At 50.7% G+C, this 22,645-nt stretch overlaps 1 protein-coding gene across 5 annotated transcripts in view; it reads right to left on the bottom strand.

Annotated features, from left to right (window-relative positions):
- LOC105917965 (caskin-2) overlaps positions 1–22,645 on the bottom strand; it is a 44,630-nt gene that overhangs the window by 5,614 nt on the left and 16,371 nt on the right. For 3 of the 5 annotated variants that reach the window (XM_036147750.1, XM_036147751.1, XM_036147753.1), the window contains 17 exons: positions 16,586–16,683; positions 16,302–16,447; positions 15,276–15,371; positions 13,805–13,935; positions 11,749–11,857; positions 10,703–10,811; positions 8,967–9,061; positions 8,073–8,190; positions 7,344–7,517; positions 6,499–6,573; positions 4,216–4,346; positions 3,814–3,880; positions 3,623–3,720; positions 3,064–3,174; positions 2,865–2,966; positions 2,655–2,793; positions 968–2,578 (listed from right to left, as the gene is read on the bottom strand). In XM_036147750.1, coding sequence (XP_036003643.1) covers positions 968–2,578; positions 2,655–2,793; positions 2,865–2,966; positions 3,064–3,174; positions 3,623–3,720; positions 3,814–3,880; positions 4,216–4,346; positions 6,499–6,573; positions 7,344–7,517; positions 8,073–8,190; positions 8,967–9,061; positions 10,703–10,811; positions 11,749–11,857; positions 13,805–13,935; positions 15,276–15,371; positions 16,302–16,447; positions 16,586–16,683 — 3,410 coding nt within the window. The remainder of the gene's footprint in view (positions 1–967; positions 2,579–2,654; positions 2,794–2,864; positions 2,967–3,063; positions 3,175–3,622; positions 3,721–3,813; positions 3,881–4,215; positions 4,347–6,498; positions 6,574–7,343; positions 7,518–8,072; positions 8,191–8,966; positions 9,062–10,702; positions 10,812–11,748; positions 11,858–13,804; positions 13,936–15,275; positions 15,372–16,301; positions 16,448–16,585; positions 16,684–22,645) is intronic. The other 2 variants (XM_036147752.1, XM_036147754.1) reach the window with 2 other exon arrangements.

Here is a 22,645-nt window from a genome sequence, read left to right as displayed (position 1 = left end):
AGGTGTTCCGGGCACGTCCCACCGGGAGGAGACCCAGGGGAAGACCCAGGACACGCTGGAGGGACTATGTCTCTCTGCTGGGAACGCCTTGGGATTCCTCCTGAGGAGCTGGCCCAAGTGGCTGGGGAGAGGGACGTCTGGGCCTCCCTACTGAAGCTGCTACCCCCGCGACCCGACCCCGGATAAGAGAGAGAAGACGGACGGACGGACGGACATTTCATTGTAATGTATGTTTCAATGACACTAAAGATGATATTACTTTTAAAAAATTACTATATTACTATGGGTGGTGTGGAAGAAAACATCTGAAAAAGATCCCATGTGTAAAATATAATTTTAAAGAACGATGTGGAGGAGGTATTCGTTTTTATAAAGACCCGGGCGAAGCGAGACTCTATAAGTTCTGACAGAAACTCCAGAGAAGCTTTTTCCAGGTTCTGACCTGGGAGACACCAGCCGGGTCCTGAATGGGTCCTCAGGCAAACCTGGACACGATTTGTTTCAGGCACACAGAACCAGGACCCAACAATACTAACAGGAGGAAACCGTTAGAGACGAAGAAGCAACGGTTTGCTGCCTGTGGAGTCATGGAGGAGCTCTGATGAGGTCTGAGGAGGTCTGAGGAGGTCTGAGGACGTCTGAGGAGCTCCTGGAGGGATTCTGTAGGAGGTGAGCAGCCAGAGACGACACCGAACTCTTCCTCAGGGGCTGGAACCTGAGGAAGAGTTCGTCTGAACCTTTTAGAAACTACGTCATAAGAAGGGCTACCTGTGCTGACCTTTGAACTAAGAGTCCAAGCTCACCTTAACTTTACGTAATATAAATATATACATGTTTTACTGCTTCTGTCATTTTTAATTCTATGTAAGTATGATTAGAAAGGAGCAACTGAATCAAACATGAGGGCCCCACACGTGTTCCTGGTCTAGGACCCCCCCCCCCCCGTGCATGAAGGTGTTGCTCTCACCCTGAGCAGCCAGCAGACTTTGGCGGACGGGTTTCGGGGTGACGGTGGGTTTCGGTGACAGCGGCGGTTTGACCGGAGCCGCGGCGGCGGGACTGCCGGGCCTGTCTGGACCCGCCTCACTGATCCTCAGGCCGACCCGGTCCTGGTTCCGGGACGGAGGCCTGCTGCCGCCGGACTCTGACTCTGAGGCGTGGCCCGCTGACCCGACGGGGGAACCGTCGCCCCGCTCCTGGTCTTTGGGCTTGTGGCGCCTCTTCACCGTGTCCGACTCCTTCAGGTTGAACTCGGGAACCTCCGGGCTCCTGGCCGCCGGCTGCTCTGGCGGCTCCAGGACGGCCTCGGCCCGGGGGGGACCCGGGGCCTTGGGCCTCTGCTTGATGGTCAGGTTTCCCTCCTCGGCGAAGGGGATGCACTCGCTGGAGCTGTTCTGGGGGGAGGAAGACCCCCCCAGCCCCCCAGCCTTCGACTCCTCCTCCTCGGAGTCAGACGTCGACCCTCGGGCCGCTTCGGCGCCGCTGGCCCCCCCGCCTTTCCTCCTCCTCTCTGGAGACGGCGGCCTGTGGGCGGCGCCGTGTGCCGGGCTGCCCTCCAGGGAAGCGGTGATGCTGCGGACGCTGCCGGGGCTGTCGGTGACCACGCCCCCAGAGGACGACGTGGTGCTGCTGTCGCTCAGCTCGCCGCTGGTGGTGCTGCTCACCGAGCTCAGCCTCTTTGGGGGCGGCGGAGGGGGGCCCTTCCTGCGGGCGCGCACCGCGAACGACTGGCTGCGGCCCACGCTGCCGCTCCGCTCGCCGCCGGACTGCAACCGGGCCAGGTGGCTGCGGCCGGGCTTCCGGGTCAGGGTGGCGTAGGACGGGACGTTCCCCTGGGGGACGGCGAGGTCGTCGTCGTCGTCGTCCGGCTCCCCGTCCGACAGCGCGTAGCGCGTCTTGCTCTGAGGGCGCCTGTTGGGCGGCGTCAGGGTTCTGTGGTGCTCGGCTCGGCTCGAGCGGTTCAGGTCGGTGGAGCCGCACTGAGAATGCAGGTAGCTGAACCCCTTCAGCGCCGGGGAGCCGTGGGGGGAGGCGTGGGCCCCCGGCGGCCGGGGCTTGGCCGGGATGGCCGGGTACTTGAACACGGTGGCCGTCCCCAGAGGAACCTGCTTGGCCAGCGGCGCCGGCTGCAGCGGCCTCGGGTCCAAACCCTCGGGGACGTTCCTCTCCCGGGCGGGGCTCCCCTCCAGGGTCTCCTGGGACCAGCCGTGAGGGCTGACGGCGGCGGTGGGGGGCTCCTGGGAGCGCCCCGAGCCTCGGGACCGGGCGTCGACGCTCTCCTGGCTCTGGGACATCGCCACGGCGTGCTTGATGGCCAGGCCGTCCTCGCCGCCGCCGTAGTGGCCGGACATGGCCGTCTGCAGCTCCGCGCTCAGCTCGCTGTCCTGGAAGGTGGCCATCATGGGGGTGTGGGGGGGGGAGGAGCATTCGCTGCTGGCGTCAGGAGACTCGATGGCGACCAGGTGCAGCGCGCCGGGCGCTTTACGCCGCAGCGTCCCCGAGCCGGCGTCCGCCTGCAGGACGGCCCTGTGGATGTCACAGAGCTTCTTCACCGCCAGCATCAGCTTCTTCTGGTGGCCTGCGGCACAAACAGAACCGTCAGAACATTCTCGGGTCTGGGCCCAGGTCACGGGGAGGTTCTGAGGGCTGCTCACCCAGCTTGGTGATGCCGATCTCCTGCAGGTCCTCCCAGGTGAGGTCTTTGACGATGCTGATGGAGTCGTAGCCGTTCTCCGACAGCTTCTTGTGGTACTGCGGCAGGCCGATGGCGCTGAGCCACTCGCCCAGGTCCGACTGCAAGAGGAAACGGGTCAGAACACGCTGAGAGCGGCTGCAGCCTGGGACTGCTGCGGCTCCAGCCTTACGGGTATGTAGTCTGGAAGCCACTCGGGGATGTTCAGGTTGCTGATCTCCATGGAGATCTTCTTGCGGTGTCCGGGTTTGGTGACGCCGATGGCGGTCAGATCCTGGACAGCAGCAGAAACAGGAAGAGCGTCGTTATTCCAGCGGCACGTCCTAAAAGCTGGTGCCGGGTTTTAATCGGGTCAGGCTGTGGTTTGGCACCTCGGGGGTCATCCTGCTGATGGTCGGCACATCGTAGCCGGCGTTCAGGAAGTTGGCGGCGTACTGCTGCAGCTGGAACTCACTCAGCCACTGGTAGATGGCGTCTGCATCCTGACCCACAAACACAGTTCTACGGGTCAGACGGCCCGATCCGCTGGAAACCGACACTTTCTATTCATCGGCCTGGATTATAACAGCGATTTCATTTAAATTTACTAGTTTTTGATCAAATCATAAAAAGAGAAAACATCCTGGAGGCAATTTAATGGTTTTATGTTTGAAATCTAAAATTTTCTTTACACTTATCCACCGTTACACGCCTGGTCTTGCAGAAATATTTAGAAAAATTACTCAAATTGTCCTCAATTGTCATTACATAACAAAAATAAAAAGTATTGCAATGGAAAATTTAATACATTTTCTCTGAGAAAAAGAAAAACTACTTAGACCAGTAAACTAAATGTAAAGGAAATCGTTTTCAGGGCCTCCGCAGATTTAACTCTGATCATTTCATCACTTTTGTTCATTAGTTATTGAGAATTTCTGCAGAACGCTTCACCTTCCCGTCCAGCAGCTGCTGCGGACGGACGAACTGCTGCGTGAAGCTTGGCTCTGCGGGGCGCTGCACCGTCACCGTCTGTCTGCGGGGAGCGCCACCTGCAGGACGGGAGGGAAAGCCGTTACCGACGCCGAGGAGCCGCGTTAACGCTCTTTTGTCCCCAGAGTTTAGGAAGAGGCAGAAAGCGGCACCTGCAGGATGGTCGGGCTGCTTGCTGTGGGCTGCAGCGTGTCCTGGATCAGCAGCAGGGGGCGCCGTCTGCACAGGGACAGGAAACCAGAGTCAGCATCTTAACAACTGGTTTATTTGCGTAATTCAACCCGCTAAATGGCTTAGGAACTTTATTGCTTCAATGGAGACGGGTGCAGCAGCTTTGGACGGGTGTTTTCTCTGGAGATCTGTCGCTGCCTGTTCAAACAAGCATGAGCTTCATCATGTTCCTCCTGCAGCAGATCTGTCTCCTCATGTCCAGTAAAACCAAAGTGGATCCACTTTGCTGAACCTGAGGAGTCTGAGGCGTCGTTTTCCTTCACGTTTCAGATCTGCTGGATCAGGAGCTCAGGATGAGCGGATCAGAGCAGCTTTGATCTCACCTTGCTGTCCTGGGGTGCGGTGCCGTGCTGCTGCCCGTTGGGGGCGCTGTTGCTCTCGGTGCTCTGTCCGCTGCCGGCGCTGCGGGTGCTGCCCACGCTCCCCGTGCTCACCACGCTGTTCCTGTCTCCGGCTGAAACACAAGGACAGAGACGGTAAAGAGCTGCAGGAGGCCGGGGGCAGCGGAGCGGGGGGGGGGTTGGGGGGGGGCAGCTTGTTGGGTCAGCCTACGAGGCTAGAAGCAGGGGAGTACGATTCTTTGGTCCTCAGTCGTCAACTAGAACCCTGGTTCACGCTATGAGGCAGAGCACTTCCTGGCCTCTAAGGTCGACATGCAGCAGCTCCGTTTGCGCGGCTACATCACAGGACGGTGTCGCCCCCTTGTGGCAGCAGGGAGGGAATGCTGTTAGCATGAGGCTCTGATTTCAGCGTGCAGCAGCGCGTTTTGGACCCGACACACCAAGACGACCTTCGCGTATCCTCCCCTCCTGTCAGGATGGCGTCGGCTTCAGGCTTTTGCCTCTTTAAGGTTATTTATAACAACGTAACTCAAGGAGGAAAGCGAGACGCCATTATGGCCTGACCTCATTTTCTCAGGGCCCTGATTGGCTCAGATGTGGGCCTTCATGTGTTGGCTAGCTACCGTTGTTACATCCTAGTGATGGTGAGGATCCTTTCCTTTGTGACAAAGCTTCTAGTCAGAGTGGCTCATGTTACCCTGAGGTACCTCTATAGTTATGCTGCTATAGGCTTAGGCTACTGGAGGACATCAGGGTCTATTTCTCTCTCTGCTGAGTTCTCCTACTGCTCTCCAGTTTTGTATTGCATTGAAATGACTCTCTCTTTTCTTCATAGTAGGTACACCTGGTCTGGCGTTCTGTTAACTGTGACATCATCCAGAGAAGACGGCTCACCCGCTACTACCATCTAATGTAGAACAGATTACTAGATCAATGTGTGCTTCTGTGCTTTTTTGTCTCTCTTGTTGTGTCTCTGCTCTGTCTTCTGTAACCCCAGTCGGTCGAGGCAGATGACCGTTCATACTGAGCCCGGTTCTGCTGGAGGTTTTTCCTTCCCGTTAATGGGTGGTTTTTCTTTCCACTGTCGCTTTATGCTTGCTCAGTATGAGGGATTGCAGCAAAGCCATGGACAATGCAGACGACTCTCCCTGTAGCTCTACGCTCTTTCAGGAGGACTGAATGCTGCTTGTCGGGACTTTGATGCAATCAACTGGTTCCCTTATAGAGGAAATTGCTGACCGCTCTGCATAATATGATTGATTTTGACTTTGTAAAGTGCCTCGAGATGACATGTTTCATGAATTGGCGCTAAATAAATTGAATTGAATTGAATTGAACCACCAGGATGCTGACCTTATAATGCTGAAGGTACCTGAAGTGGTCCAAGACCAGGACCTTGAGGAACACCCGTGTCAGTGCTAAGAGACCGGATCATATAAACATCTCATATAAACATGAGCTCATCTGGAAGGTTTTCACTCAAACTAAGCTTCAGTTTGGAGAAAACAGTCCTCTACAGTCATAGAAGGACTGGAGACTCTGAGTTTCTATGAGTTTCAACGTCCTAAACATGCTTTGGAGAAACATCACATTTAAGGCTTCATAATGACGACGACTATGACACCAAACATCCGTCAGAGCACGGCTTTTCTTCTGGAAGGTGGACCAATGGTACCTGGCTACAAACACTGTGGCTCTGTGGTCCAGAACCTGAAGGTCAGGCCTAAGAACCTGAACCCGGGCTGACCAGACAGTTATTCCTTGGCAGGGTGTCAACCTACATCCACCAGTAACAATCCACAGAGCCATCGATAAGCGCTAGCTGATCACCAGAAGTTGGGGCGCACACCTCCAAGTTGCACCCCAACTCAGCTGTGATGGTCGCAGGGAGACCAGCAGAGACCAGCAGAGTTTTGAGTTTTTCCAGGAGCCAAAGAAAAGCAGGGATCTTATTTACAGAAGCACGCAGAAGCTTATGGATGAAATCTGTGCAGTTGAGGATGCAGAGAACTGTTAGCTCAGATCGTAGCGGCTTCATTTCTACCAGATCATCCAGCAGCAGTCTAACAGGTAGTGGAGATCAGAAAGCAGTGAAGGTGGGTCTTCACCTGGAGTGAACGGAGTGTCAGGATTGGAGAAAATATAAATTGCCTGTCAGACGCGTGACGTTTTAGCGGTTTGGCCTCTGGGGGTCTTGGTGTGTGGGGTCTGGATGCAGAGTGGAGCTCAGCAACTTTAGGGCAGAAGCTCTTGTTCAGGTCTTACCGTGGTACGAGTCCCTGAGGACCCAGATGTCCTCAAAGGGACACCCAGGCTGAGACAGGTGGCTGGAAGACAAACCTATCAGACACACAGATGGACCAGGTTCTGTTTGGGACTGAGGAGGAACCACAGGGAACAGATTCTGGCTCCGCCAGGATATTTGATCTGGGACTTTTTCAGAAGACAATGATGGTGAGTTTAGTTATTAGTATTAAAGATAGTATTTAGTTTCCAACAATAAAGCTGCAGTAGGAAACTTTAGTTTAAATGTATATTTTACATATTTGTTAAAACCGTCCCTCTGTCCTGACAGTAAAATACAAGACAGGTAAAAATCCAGCTTCTCTGGCGCCTCCTAGTGGCGCTGCTGCCATCTGCAGAAACCCACCGCTCCCGGTCAGAACCAACCAATCAGAGCCAGGAGGAATGGCCGGCTCTGATTGGTTGTTAGCAGCGTCAGTGCTGGGCTGCAGCTGAGGAGAAGCAACTAAATTAACAGGAAACGTTTGATTTCTGGAGCGGCTTCAGAAAACAGAGACAGCAGCAGAGATATCGCCCTACTGCAGCTTTAAGATCATTCAAAGCCACTGAAAATTAATTCTCTATGATAAGTCCAAACAGTTTGGGTCAGAGATCAGAACCGGTCAGAAGGAAGAGAACTCTGACGCTCTCTCAGTTACCGTAACGCAGCGTTTTTCCTGCAGAGGGCGCCTGCGTGGCGTAAAACAGCTTAACGCGAACTTTAAGGCAACATTTCCAGGAACCGAACCCGCGGCTGAACTTTCCAGCCTCGACCCGAGGAGCCGCGCCCTGAAACCCGCAGTGTGTGTCCGCAGTGTGTGCCGTACCTGTGCAGGTAGCCAGGCCGTTGGGCAGCGGCTGAACCACGTGGGTGGGCGGGGCATACAGACTGTAGGAGTCGTCGGTGTGGGGGGCGGAGCTTAGGCTGGAGGAGAGGGGGGCTCTAGACGGGAGCGGCTGGCGCTGGGTGGGCAGGGAGGCGTGCCGGGAAAGGGTGCCCCCTACAGGGCGAGAGAGGGAGGAGGAGGAGGAGGAGGAGGAGGAGGAGGAAGGTAGGTTATTAGGCTGATGGTTAGATGCTCAGTGAATATTTGCATGAAGGGATGGAGGAAGCAGGGAGGAGGGAGGAGCATGGGATGGTGCTGGAGCAGCTGGATGAGTTCCTCACTGAGGCCGACTGACCAGAGGGACGCAGGGACTCCCACAACCACTGAGCCCAGTTTGCTCAAAAAGCAGAAAGGTTTTCCAAATTCTATACGTATGAGAAGATGAACTCAAACGTTTTATCATTACCCATAAACTAAACCCAACGGAAACTGTGATTAAAGCAGAACAAACCCAAAATATCATCAACAAAAAACAGGGAAATGAGAATAAAACCAGGATAAATCTGAAGCCAGAGCCAAACCAGCACTCAGCAGAGACACAAAGGCAGATTTCATGTGACTGATTGAGGCATTGGTAGCTAAAGCTGCTGGTTCTGATGGCGGGAAGCTGAGCTGAGGCCAGAAGCCAACAGGAAGCTGAAGCTCATCATCAGCGGACGCCCGACTGACCGTTCCTCCTGCTGATCACCTCCACGATGGACGGAGGGAAGAAGCCCACTCTGTCCGTCCCCCGCTGGCTGTCGTGGATGTGTCCCTTCCAGCGGCCATCCAGGTGCTGCTCCAACACCTGCAGGGGAGGAGGGGGGGGGGACACTGGTCAGTGGGGGCTTCGTTAACCAGGTCGTTAAATCCGCTTCAGCGTAGACTCAATCATCTCCATGTTGGGTCTACGCTGTTTGAAAATGGCCGCTCTGGCAGTTTATTTAAGATTTTAATAAAAACACACAGGAAATGCAGATTCTGAGCTCTGGCTGTATTTTCCTGCCGTTATAAACAGAACCGCAGACAGTCTGGCTTTTTTAGACTAATGTGATGATCTCAGCAGGCGTCAGGGACGCGTCCCAACATGAAGAACATCCTGACTCACCGAAGGTCTGAGGAGAAACTGACAGGTTAGGTTTGCATGTAAAGCTTAAAGGTTCAAACTAAAGTGAAGGACTGGATCCCTTTTCTTTGGTTAAATCTATAAAAGATCCCAGCAACAATAAGACAGTTTGACCAACAGCCGTCTGGAGATTCTCACACAGCTGGAAACCTGGACGGCTCTTTCAGGTAAATGTGTAACGGGCCGCGGTCAAACCCAGATATAAAGTCAGGAGTCATCAGCAAATGGTGAGAGACGATGTGACGATATATCATAAGTGATATAATCTGAGCTACAGGGAGATACTGAATAAAACCGAAGGAAGAACGGAGCCTTAAGGAACCCCAGATTACCGTTATGACCAGTAAATGATATATAGACGTCTATTTTCACATCCGGACCAGAACCAGGCTAAAAACACGGCCGTCTGCTGGGTACCACCAGAACCAGGCACGGGTCTCAGATGGCGAGCGACTCACCGTGATCACGTCGCCTGCGCGGATGTTGAGGGCCGTGGGGTCGTGGAGGTTCCAGTGGTCCTTCAGAGCTCTGACCTGCAGAATCCCCGTGGCGTCTGTGGAGGAAGCGAACAGAGGCCCTGAGAGCTGGAAGATGGACCGGCACCGGGCCTAATCAGAACCCAGATCAGATCCACTGCTAAAGGACGCGTTTAAAGCTCGATCTAGTGAACTTGTCACAGCTGGTCCCGTTAAAAGGAGACTGCAGCTTAGAGCAGCAGAACAGAGCCGGAGCTGCAGAGTGGAAACGCAGCAGACTTTTTATTTTTACTGGGATGAAAACAGAAGCTGTGATATCCTCCTGACTCACAGAAAAACCTCCTGCTAACGAGGCTCATCAATAATTAATGCGGCACACGTGGCGGCGCAGCGTGCAGCAGTTCATCTGCAGCGGTAAACAACGGCGGAAAGGATCTGCTGCCGTGTGAAAACGCTCCTCGCTCCCTCCGAGCGTTCCCACAGGAACTTCAAACGTCTGCGGCGCCGCGCCGTTTATAGACGCCGCCGCCACATTTCAGCCTGGATCGGCTCTTTGAAGCCGCGACGGATCAGGACTTGAACTTACATAAGCCGACGTTTAAACACAGCTGCTGCTTGAATCAAAGCCTGCAGAGTCCGCTGGAGATCACAGCGAGCAGTCATGACGGACGCAGGAGAGTCCGACTGCACGGCGTGGAGGCTGAGAGCTTCTGAGCCCGTCTGTGGGAACCCAGCCTTCAAACCACCAAGCAGAGAAGCAGCAGTTTCCTCAGCAGCTTCTGCAGATCATTCTGCTTTGATTACAGTCATTACTTCAAACCTTCTACCAGAAAGTCCCGCTCAGTGTTTTCCACCTCCAGCTCCAAACCAGTCCAGCTGGAATCAGAGCAGAGGAGCAGATGTTCTGAGATCTTTGTCTCCTTCTGTGAGCAAAGAGCAGCAGCATCATCATCACTTCTCCTCCAAACAGCCCGGCACGCTGAGAACATCTCCGCTGGAGGAGCTGCGCCGCCACCAGTGCAGAGCTTGCTCAGCATCGGCAGCAGCTGCGTGTGAGGAGAAGAGCTACATCAGGGCTGCAAAGAAGCAGCTTCTGCTCAGGAAGACCATGAAGGACAGACTGAAGGTCTGCAGGAAGAAGACTGATGGAAAGTTCTGCCTGGAGCCACCAGTGAAGCACCCTGATCCGATCCAGACGGGGGTTCTCCTCCTCCAGGGGAGTGGACCTCCTCCAGGTCCTGCTGCAGTAACTCTGCCTTGGAGAAGCAGCATCAGAACGTCCTCCAGGAGCAACGTCCCCCAACAGATCTGAGGATCTTCAGCACCGCGTCACAACTGAACCAAGGACCAGAACATCTGGTTCTCATTCTGAACCCAAAGGAGACCCAGAGGTCCGTTCTCACTGAGGAACAGGAGCCACCAGACTGGGACCACCTCCAGCAGTCTGGACCTGGTCCAGGACTTCATGTCCAGCGGGTCAGAGACGGTCCCAGGAGTTATGGAGCAGGTTTTACTGAGATGCCGGTCCTGCTGATGGAGTCCTGCTGTGACACAGCTGCATCCGGATGCATCTCAGATTATGATTTAAAACGTTAAAGAAACTGTGACCCTGTGGCCAGTTATCAGTTCATGGTCGCCTCTCTGAAGCAGACCTGCAGGGTCGCCTCATGCCAGCTGCCGCTTCGTCTTAAAGTGAAGACAGAGACGAGAGCGCTGACCTCGGAGCAGCTGCTTGATGTCCTTGCTGGCGTGGGACGTGGTGAACTGGTTGACGATGTCCAGCGCCGTCTGGTTGTAGGTGTTTCGAATGTTCACGTCTACCCCAGCCTGGATGGAGAGCAGAAACACGACATTAATGCTTCCTGCCTGTTCTGCCTGTTCATCGTGGACTCCAACAATTTGGCTTTTATAGAAGAGTGGCAAGAAGAAAGCCAGAAGGTCATAATTTCAATAACAACAAGCAGCATTTCTGTCTGACGCGTTGATTGTGGTGAAAGTGTTGGCTCTGGGGAGCTGATGTACACGCCACACTTTTCAGATCTTTATCTGTTAAAAAAAAAAAACTATTTTTCTTCCAATTGACGAATTTGCAGTAATTTATGCTGCTGTATCATATAAATCCTAATATAACAAAATGTGAAAAGTTAAAGGGGCTTGAATAGTTCTGTAACTAGCTACAGAGATAACTGTGTTAGCTAACCGAGTAGTTAGCTAACACCAAGTGGTTTTCTCTAAATCAACATTTAGGTGATTTAAAGTTTGAAACACAAGATGCTAATTTAACTAAAACATAACAATAATACTGATAGTAATGAGCCATTATGCCAGCATAACAGATGTTAACTGTTCTGAGTGATGATATAGTTGCTATTTTCTGAGCTAGGCTAACACCTCTCGTTTAGGCTAATGTAGCAGCTAACTGAGAGGCTTCCATATTAGCCTCATCTAGATAATCCTAGCAGCTAAAACAGGAGATGAGCCAAAATATACATATTTATATGTTAGTATTTGATCATTAATCTGACAGCAGTCATCGTTACATAAACTAGAAGAAGGTTAAACTCTCTGCTACATTTGCAGCTCAAATTTAGCAGCTAATCTCCTCAGCTAGCATCAAGCTAGCAGCCAGGAACCCAGATGTTCCCCTGGGAAGCTGCAGTGTTTCTGTCAACTTTCATCATTTAGAGCGGCGCGTGTGCAGAACCGAGGAGAGCTGGGTTCTGTGCAGGAAGCATCTGCTCTGGACCGGACAGAACAAACTCACGTCCAGCAGCAGTCGCACCACCTCGGTTTTCCCATAGAGCGCAGCTTCGTGCAGGGCTGTCCCAGACTTGGTGGTCTTATTGATGTCGATGCCGGCCTTCAGCAGCAGCCTGAAACCGGCAGAAACAGGATTCTTAGAAGTGGAAATAGAAAAAACACCCGCTAATGTTGAAAAGTGTAAGACTCTCTTATTATCTGTCCATTAAGTCTCTGCCTCTGTCTGTACCTAGTATCCGCACTGAAGCTGGAAAGACAGCTTTTCAGTACTCTGCCCCCACAGCATGGAACAATCTTCAGAAAGACTGGAAGTTGAAGGATTTGATTTCCGATCGGACATTTTAAACGATTGCTCAAAAGTTTGGAAATGAGATCTATGGTTTGTAACTGTTTTATGAAATTGTAATTTAGATAGATGTTATTGTAAACTGTAATGTAAATTGTAATGTAATCTTTTGCCGCTATCTTGGCCAGAACTCCCTTGAAAAAGAGATTGTTAATCTCAATGGGACTTTTCCTGGTTAAATAAAGGAATAATAATAATAATAAAAGACCCGATGATTGTTCCGGTACTCAGGTCTGAGGCTAGCTGAGGTCTCACAGCTTTAAGTGCAGCAGACCTCCAGAACCACTCAGCCTCAGGTGTTCCTGAATCAGAGCAACGAACCCAAACACAGAGCCTGCAGATAAGCATAAAAGACTCTAATAAGCCGGTCCGTTTGAGCTGTGGTACATTTATGGGTTTAAAACGACAACGCTCCTCATTAGAGAGCTGCAGGTGTCGGACTCAGGGCGATATTCTGGTTCTGAAGCAGCTTCAGTCACATGGAAACTATCGGGCCGCGCGCTCTGTTGTTCCTGTTCTTCAGCTCTGCTGTCAGTTATCTTCACATCCGCGCTTTCACGGCGCGCTCCCACTGACAGGGGAGAGGAAGCAGGGAAAGTGGGTCAGAGAGACGCTGGAGTGGATTTCCCATCACTGCAGGGAGCGTGGGGCATAAAGACGAGTCCACTCAGAGGCGGAGCTGCAGCGTCCCAAAGCACGCAGGGAGCTCCGCGGTGGCAGAGCTTCAGCCGCAGCAGGCAGAGCCCATCGGCACCTGCAGACCCGACAGCGTAGCGCCAGCAGGGAGCGCTTAATGTTAATATATTAACATATTAATATATTAAACTGGTGATCAACCGCCTCTGCATGCTGCACGTCTTGCTGCTGCAGCCTCCCTGCTGAGGTCCGTGGTTCTACGGGTTCTGCTGCAAAGCCCGGTTCAGAATGGACAGAGGAGGACCTGAATTTATCATCAACGGTGTGTCAACTGCAAGGTTTTATAGCATGTGCTATAAATAATGTTTAATTATTTCTGACTTTTGTTGTTGATTTTATTAACTATTTATTTTAGATTGACAGAATAAGAAAAACAAGGTTTTAAATATTTCATCCAGAACAGAAATAAAGCAGATTATTCCCCACTGCTCCCAACGTCACAAAAATCAAAACCAGGACGACACGAAAAAGCAAATGAATGAAATACATTATTAAAGAAATTAAAACAGCAGGAAAATAAAAGTAAACATAGATTAAATTAATTAATTAAAACAATAAAGTGATGAATAAATAACCCATTAGCTGGGGACGTACTGACTTCATTACTGGGTTCTGGTTCCGGACCTTTTAACACTTTTCCAGACTGCAGCTGTAATTCTGAACAAATGAGCAGAACCACAGACTGGACCCGTCTGGACCTGTTGATCATCTAAAGTCTTTCTATTCTAACTTACATCTTTATTTTAATAAAAACAATTTACAGAGCGGTCCAAACCTTCTAACTTTTTGGACGACCTGTTTTGGTTCCATCTTATTGTGAATAAAACAGTTTTTTGTCCATCAGGACCTGCTAATAGGAACGACCTGCCGGGTCTGAAGCACCGTGCGTCTGGGAACAAGAGTTTAAAAACGCTGATACTTTATTTTAGTTTTCAAGATTTTAAATTAGAATAAAGATTGTTTATTTCTTTGTTTCGTTTTCTCTAAGCTGGACTCTCGGCTCCACACTCTTCCTCACCGTATGACGTCTTTGTGTCCGTTGCGGGCCGCTAGGTGCAGAGGCGTGGTGTAGGCAGAATCCGTGGGCTCCTTCCTCTCGTCCTCCAGCAGCGCCACCACCATGTTGCTGCTGAGGAGCAACTGGACCACCTGAGGAGGACAGGAGAGCAGGCGGGTCACCAGGAAGTCCTGCTAGAACATCCAGGTCCAAAGAATCCTGCTGCCACAGCTGAGGATGTAAAACCAGCTGGATGGATGGATGGATGATGGATGGATGGATGGATGGATGGATGGATGGATGGATGGATGGATGGATGGATGGAGGGATGGATGGAGGGATGGATGGATGGATGGATGATGGATGATGGAGGGATGATGGATGGATGATGGAGGGATGATGGTGGGATGATGGATGGATGGTGGGATGATGGATGGATGGATGGATGGATGGATGGATGGATGGATGGATGGATGGATGGATGGATGGAGGGATGGATGGATGATGGATGGATGGATGGATGATGGAGGGATGATGGATGGATGATGGATGGATGGATGGATGATGGATGGATGGATGGATGGATGGATGGATGATGGATGGAGGGAGGGATGGATGGATGGATGCAGGGATGATGGATGGAGGGATGATGGATGGATGGATGGATGATGGATGGATGGATGGATGAATGGATAGATGGATGATGAATGGATGATGGATGGATGGATGATGGATGGATGGATGGATGATGGATGGATGGAGGGATGATGGAGGGATGATGGATGGATGGATGATGGATGGATGATGGATAGATGGATGATGGATGGATGGATGGATTGATGGATGGATGGATGGATGGATGGCTGATGGATGGACTGGATGGATGGATGCTGAGATGGATGATGGATGGAGGGAGGGATGGATGGATGCAGTTAGTTATATGATTGGATGGAGGGATGATGGATGATGATGGATGATGATGGAGATGGATGAGGCTAGATGATGGCTGGATGTTGGATGGTGATGGGTGGATGGTGGCTGATGGGCTGGACTGGATGGCTGGAAGGCTGATGGCTGGAGGATGCTGGATGGAGTGGAGCATGGCTGGATGATGCTTGCTGGTGCTGCATGATGATGGATTGGATGATGTGGATGGATGATGATGATGGATAAGCATGGAGGATGATGGATGAATGGATGATGGACAGATGATGGATGGAGGGATGATGGATGATGGATGGATGATGGAAGATGTGTGAAAAGAGGTGAAAACATGCAATCGATGAAGAATTCACCAGAACCAACAGGCCCAGTGCAGAACCGGGTCGGTTCTGAAAGAACTTTTGCTAAAAATGAAAACATGGAGTAAAAACAGAAAAGACCCGACAGATTTGTTCTGGAGGTCCAGTTAACAGAGCCGGGACGTTCTGCTGTTCCTCCCAGAACCCTAGAACCTGTGGTTCTGGTCCTGGTTCTGTCCCGCTGGGCTCACCTTGGCTCGGCCGAACTCACAGGCCAGGTCCAGAGGAGTCTTCTTGGCCCGGTTGACCAGACACGGGTTGGACTGGTGCTGCAGCAGCATCTCCGACTGAAACGACACAAACAGAACCTTTGGGTCACACAGAACCGCCACCGACATCAGGTTCTAAAACGACCCGGTTCTACAGCCTCGTCTGTCCAGGCTCGTCTGTTCTCAGCCAAATGCGTCCTAAGAAACCAGATAGAAAGTTCTGCTGTCGGTTCAGACCGATCCAGAACCAGTACGGCCTCAGGAACAGAACCAGCACCGCGGTTCTGGACCTCTGATGTTCTGCCCGAGACGTTCGGACTTTGTGGTTAAGTTCGAGCAGAACAGGAAGAACCAGGAGAAATATTATCGGCCCGGTTGTAGCGGGTTCTAGTCGGTGTTCTAGTCGGCTCGGCCCATTTAAGGATCAGTGAGTGGGCATCAGCTCAGTGGTACCACGTGGTTCCGACCCGGTTCCAGCTGTTTGTATGGTGAAATAATCAGATGATGTTTAAACCCTTTAATCCCTGCTGAGCTGTTTTTCTGCAGGAGGCTCTTCAGAACCGGATTAAACGACAGTAAACGGATCACGGATCGGGTCGGACTCGCATCTTCCAGCTCGCCTACATTCCTCCTAATCCGCCTGGAAGCGCCGCGGCTCGCTCAAGATTACTGGGTCCACTTTAACCAGCGCACAGCTGTGCAGCTCAGGCAGAACCGACCCACACGTCCAGAACCGGGAACGCCCAGAACTGCTGCAGCGTTCCCTCTGGTTCTCCCTCGCTTTGTGTTTCCAGCACTTGGTCTGACCCGAACCTCGGCAGCTTTAACCAGAAAGAGTCCCTCACTAAAATAAAGTCCAGTACAGAGTCCAGGAGCGGTTCTGGTCGGGTTGATGAATGGGTTCTGGACTGATGAACAGATTAAGGTGCCCATTACTTTCTAAAACCGGTTCTGCCACCAGGCCCAGACAGCCGGCAGGCCCGGTTCTGGTTCTGGTTCTGGACTCACCACCTGGAAGTGTCCGTACTGAGCGGCCAGGTGCAGAGGGATGTGTCCGTCGGTGGAGGCGCCGTTCACCGACGCTCCGGACCGCAGCAGCGTCAGAACCGACTCGGCCTTCCCCTGCCAGGCCGCGTAATGCAGCGGACGCATTCCTGCAACAAGGACAAGAACCGTCAGCGGGTTCCGCCGGACCAGAACCTGGAGGGAACCGTGCCAGAAGGTCCAGAGGCGTGGTTCCTCTGCAGGACCGCAAACACACACGACCAGAACCAAACGGGTCTGGGTCTCACCGTTGGTGTCCTTGATGTCCACGGTGGCCTGGGCCTCCAGCAGCGCCGCCAGCAGCTCCGTGGTTCCTGTGAGGGCGGCGTGATGCAGCGCCGAGAATCTGCAGGTCAAAGGTCACACGCAGTGAACCCAATCAGTTAACCAGTTAATTCAGCAATTATACAATTAATCAATTAATCAATGAATAAACAAATCAATTCGTTAATCAATTAATCAGTTAACCAGTTAATTCAGCAATTAAGGGATTAATAAATTAATTAATAAACAAATCAATTAATTAATCAATTAACCAGTTAACCAGATAATTCAGCAATTAAGGGATTAATAAATTAATTAATCAATTAATAAACAAATCAATTAATTAATCAATTAACCAGTTAACCAGTTAATTCAGCAATTAAGGGATTAATAAATTAATTAATAAACAAATCAATTAATTAATCAATTAACCAGTTTGCCAGTTAATAAATCACATAATAAATGAATCAATCGGTTATTCAACCAATCAGTGGAGGCGGAGCAGCTGAAACCCATCAGAACTTCCTGTCTACCTGAAGTTCTGTTTTACCATCAGGAACCGTTTGGATCATTTTCTTCTGCTTTAAACCAGCGCTTTGAACCGGTTCAAGGAACAGAAACGAAACCGGAAACGTTATTATTTTTTATGTTCTGGAACCGGAACACTTATGTAAAAATAATGGTAACCGGTTAATACCAGTTTTATTTCGTTCCTCAAAGTTTTCGTTGCCTAATTAACTAAAAAAAAAGGTAATTATTTTCCTGCGCACGTTACCATGACGGCTGAAGTTCACTTCCTGTTTCTGCGTAACAGCGAGTGAGAGTGCTAATCTGCAGAATGATTGAGCAGAAGATGCAGAAAACTTTGAAATCAGATTTGAAAAATTTGAAAAAAATTAAGAATTTGAAGGGATTTGAATAATTTGAAAAATTTGAAGAATTGGAAGAAATAGAAGAATTTGAAGAAATTTGAAAAATTTGAAGGAATTTGAAAAATTTGAAGAATTTGAAAAAATTTGAAGGAATTTGAAAAATTTGAAAGATTTGAAGAAATTTGAAGAATTTGAAGAAATTAGAAAAATGTGCTGACTGAATGGAGAGAGAGAGCGGTGTCTCCACTAGAGCTACACACCTTAAATAAGAGGTAAATTACAATCCATCGTTAAGTAAAACGCTCATTCCAAACACAATATCAATAGCTATATTTGTCAAATGAAAGGAACGAAATTAACCGTTCCGGTATTTTTTTGTTCTAACCGGTTCAGGAACATCAATTTATTGGTGGAACTCATAACCGGAAACGTTATAATTCCGTTTCTGTTGGGAACGAACCGATTAGGAAAAAAAATCGGTTCAAAGCCCTGATGTAAACGCGTTTTTATTTTACCTGGTCATTTTGTAGTTAAAGGAGTAAAACATTAAAATAAAGCCATGAGGTTTCCTCCTGCCTCTCAGCAACAGAACCAGGATTTGGGCCGGTCCTCTTGGCTTGCTGGATCTAGCAGAGGCTCATTAACAGTTTTAGATTTTTTAGTTTTTAGAGGAAAATGCTTTTTTTTAAAGACGAATCCTTTTTCTCTCGTGTTTCTCTAAATCTCTAGATCCTCATCAGCACCGATGCTGCTTTTTGTCACAGAGGACCGCCTAAAACCCTTCCAGGAGCCACAAATGGCCCCCGAGCTGCATGTTCTCCACCTGGATGCTCCTCAGGCTGCTGCTCACGGGTTAATGAAGATCATCTCAGCAGGTTTTCATAATTTCAGATTTTATGAACCGTGAGGAACAAACCGACAAGAGTCCAGAAGTCCACCAGCAGTTCTGCTTCACCTGCTCTGGTGAAGTGGCCTTCTTAAAGGGCCGGCGCGCCCCCTGGCATCCCTGTAGGTCAGGGGTCACCTGCAGAGGCTGCTGCTGCCAGCTCACCTTCCCATCATGCATCTGGGTGACGCTCACGGACCAGAACCTCTATATGAAGGTCCTGCCTTGGAGCAACCGGGACAGCGTTCTGTCAGAACCGGCTTACCAGCAGCTGGATCAGATCAACATGGACCAGCCATCATGCAAACCCAGTCCAGATGTCTGATCTGGAGGTTCTAAGCCCTGCTGACGCGGAACATCTCACGGACCAGCAGCTGTGGAGATGTTCTGACCAAACTGTCTGGGTAGTTCTGATTGAGTTCTACTGGCAACAGGTCCAGCAGGGATGCGTGAGGAACCCGAGGTCTTCCCAGACCAGAGGGTTCCTGCAGACGGCCCAGGTCTCACCTGAGGGTCCATGTTTGGAGAAAACCCAGAACATGAAGTTATAGATTATGCTTACAGCACCATTTAGGCCGGTTTAGGCCCAATTTAGGTCCATTTAGGTCCATTTAGGCTCGTTTAGGCCCAGTTTAGGTCCATTTATGCCCAGTTTAGGTCCATTTAGGTCCATTTAGGCCCAGTTTAGGTCCATTTAGGTCCATTTAGGCCCAGTTTAGGTCCATTTAGGCCCAGTTTAGGTCCATTTGAGCCCAGTTTAGGTCCATTTAGGCCCAGTTTAGGTCCATTTAGGCCCAGTTTAGGTCCATTTGAGCCCAGTTTAGGTCCATTTAGGCCCCTTTAGGCCCAGTTTAGGTCCATTTAGGCCAGTTTAGGCCCAGTTTAGGTCCATTTAGGCCAGTTTAGGTCCATTTAGGTCCAGTTTAGGTCCATTTAGGCCCATTTAGGCCCAGTTTAGGTCCATTTGAGCCCATTTTAGGTCCATTTGAGCCCAGTTTAGGTCCATTTAGGCCCCTTTAGGCCCAGTTTAGGTCCATTTAGGCCAGTTTAGGTCCATTTAGGCCCGTTTAGGTCCAGTTTAGGTCCATTTAGGTCCATTTAGGCCCAGTTTAGGTCCATTTAGGCCAGTTTAGGCCCAGTTTAGGTCCATTTAGGCCCAGTTTAGGTCCATTTAGGCCCGTTTAGGTCCAGTTTAGGTCCATTTAGGCCCATTTAGGCCCAGATTAGGTCCATTTGAGCCCAGTTTAGGACAATTTAGGCCCCAGTGACCAGAATGGAGCCGTTCTGCTCCCACTGTGATATAACTGCAGCACCGGACAGGAAGCAGCCGTCCACATGTCCCCGTCCTCTCCCACAGGTGAGTGGGTCGGACTAAGTGGAAATAGACCTGCAGGCTACCGGCCGTAAAACCAGCAGCAACAAAGAGCTGCATGGGGGGTAGTGCTCTTGCTTGTGTAACGCCAGCGATGGCTTTCATCCGCTGCCGCGCTCCAGAAAGCGCCGAGAGCAGCAGCAGCAGTAATGGACAGAGAACGGACAGGGAACCAGAACCTCACAGCAACCGTCAGAACGGATGGAGGATATTCAGAAAATGACTTTTCCTAAATAAATGCAATAAATGTGATGAAAATGGAGAAACCTTGTGTCACATTTCTGGACTTTAATTCATCAAACATCAGAACCACATTCAGTAAATTAGAATCTGGTTGAGCAGAACCTTTGAGCAGCTATATGCAAAACATTCTGTACTAAAATGTCTTTTTATTGGTCTGATTTAATATTCTGATCTTAATGTTGGGTTTTCATTGGCTGGAAGCAGAAAATCCTCCTAATTTACCAAAATAACTGGACATGTTGGACACAGCTAATAATCATTTTTATTAATTTCTATATGAATATAGAATTAAAGACTAAACAGCAGGAGGTGCTTCAGGCCTTCCTCACCGCTGTCATGAGGAAGAGGAAGAGGAAGAGGAGCCCCCCCATCCACGGTGTCATCTGTGCAGACTGGAATGTTTTACATGCAGCTCGCTCAGACGGGGGCGGAGTCACACTGCATTCCTGCTGCGGCCTCAGCCAATCAGAGCTGGGAATGCTCCTCTGGCTGCAGGAGGAGGTTCTGCTCCACAGCAGAACCTCCCTGGTGTTGTTGGTCCACACAAACACGCCGGGTCGGACTTTAGCGGTTTGTCTTCCAGCGCCTCCACAGCGTCTGAGCTGGTCAGCGTTAGAAAAACACCAACAAGTTCAGAGCTTCAGGAAATAAAACCTGAGAAATGTTAGAAACTCTGAACCCAGAGTTCTGGTTCCTGAGACCCAACGCCGCTACTTTGGCTGGTTTTCATTGGTTGTTTCATGCAACAAGCCCGCCTCTGATTGGCTGATCCGCCCCTGCAGATGGCTCCTCACCCAGCAGTAAGTCCTGCTGGGCCGAACCAGAACCAGTTCTGACCCACCGGGGACAGATGTTTGCTGGGTTCTGCTAAGTTCTGAGTGAAGCCACGGACATCTTTAAGACCCGTTTCCTTCATGTCCAACCCGGTTTGAGTCCAAAGTAAAGAACCACCAAGCCATCCAGAACACCTGGACTAGAACCAACAGTCACAGAGAAGGTCCAGCAGGAACAAAGAGTCCAGCCTGCTGCCACCAACCGGTTCCTGCAGGTTCTCCTCTGATGTCCAGCAGAGGTTCTAGAGCAACAGCTGCTGCCTTCAGGACCACATCTCCTCAAGAATGATGGACCTCATCCCAAAGACCTGGCTGAGGAAGAGGAGGGTCCAGCTGGACCTGCCAGATGTTCTGACCCGGGACGTTCTCCACGTGAACAACTGGGACGTTCTCCACGTGAACATGTGGGACGTTCTCCACCTGAACAGTGGGACGTTCTCCACCTCAACATCTGGGACGTTCTCCCGTGAACATCTGGGACGTTCTCCACCTGAACATCTGGGTCGTTCTCCATCTGAACATCTGGGACGTTCTCCACCTGAACAACAGGGACGTTCTCAATCTGAACATCTGGGACGTTCTCCACCTAAACACTGGGACGTTCTCCACCTGAACTGGGACGTTCTCCACGTGAACATGTGGGACGTTCTCCACCTGAACAACTGGGACGTTCTCCCGTGAACATCTGGGACGTTCTCCACCTGAACATCTGGGTCGTTCTCCATCTGAACATCTGGGACGTTCTCCACCTGAACAACAGGGACGTTCTCAATCTGAACATCTGGGACGTTCTCCACCTAAACACTGGGACGTTCTCCACCTGAACTGGGACGTTCTCCACGTGAACATGTGGGACGTTCTCCACCTGAACAACTGGGACGTTCTCAATCTGAACATCTGGGACGTTCTCCACCTGAACATCTGGTACGTTCTCCACCTGAACATCTGGGACGTTCTCCACCTGAACACCTGGGACGTTCTCCACCTGAACATCTGGGACGTTCTCCACGTGAACATCTGGGACATTCTCCACCTGAACATCTGGGACGTTCTTCACCTGAACAACAGGGACGTTCTCCACCTGAACATCTGGGTCGTTCTCCACCTGAACATCTGGGTCGTTCTCCACCTGAACATCTGGGACGTTCTCCACCTGAACACCTGGGACGTTTGCCACGTGAACATCTGGGACGTTCTCCACCTGAACAACTGGGACGTTCTCAATCTGAACATCTGGGACGTTCTCCACCTGAACATCTGGTACGTTCTCCACCTGAACATCTGGGACGTTCTCCACCTGAACACCTGGGACGTTCTCCACCTGAACATCTGGGACGTTCTCCACGTGAACATCTGGGACATTCTCCACCTGAACATCTGGGACGTTCTCCACCTGAACAACAGGGACGTTCTCCACCTGAACATCTGGGTCGTTCTCCACCTGAACATCTGGGACGTTCTCCACCTGAACACCTGGGACGTTCTCCACCTGAACAACAGGGACATTCTCCACGTGAACATCTGGGACGTTCTCCACCTGAACATCTGAGATCTTCATGTTTACCTGCGCCACAAATCTGGGCAGCTCTGCGTTCCCAACCAGCCGTGGTGGATCCTGCAGGATCATCACCAGCCTCCATTCCATTTGTCTAAATGATTATTCCACACACGGTAGAAATGAGAGTTTTCACCAGATGGTTTAAAACGCAATAAAAACATTCTTCATGACGATGTGGGTCATTTTAGCGGTTCTGAAGAAACCGTGGAGGTCAGAAGCAGAAGTTTCAGGAAGAACCTGAGAGCCACGGTTCTGCTCCGGCCTGTTCATTTGAAATAAG

This window comes from Fundulus heteroclitus, chromosome 16 (genome assembly GCF_011125445.2).
Source record: "Fundulus heteroclitus isolate FHET01 chromosome 16, MU-UCD_Fhet_4.1, whole genome shotgun sequence".
Lineage (NCBI taxonomy): Eukaryota > Metazoa > Chordata > Actinopteri > Cyprinodontiformes > Fundulidae > Fundulus > Fundulus heteroclitus.
The sequence above is the reverse complement of the archived record's forward strand: the minus strand, read 5'-3'. Positions and strand labels throughout refer to the sequence as shown.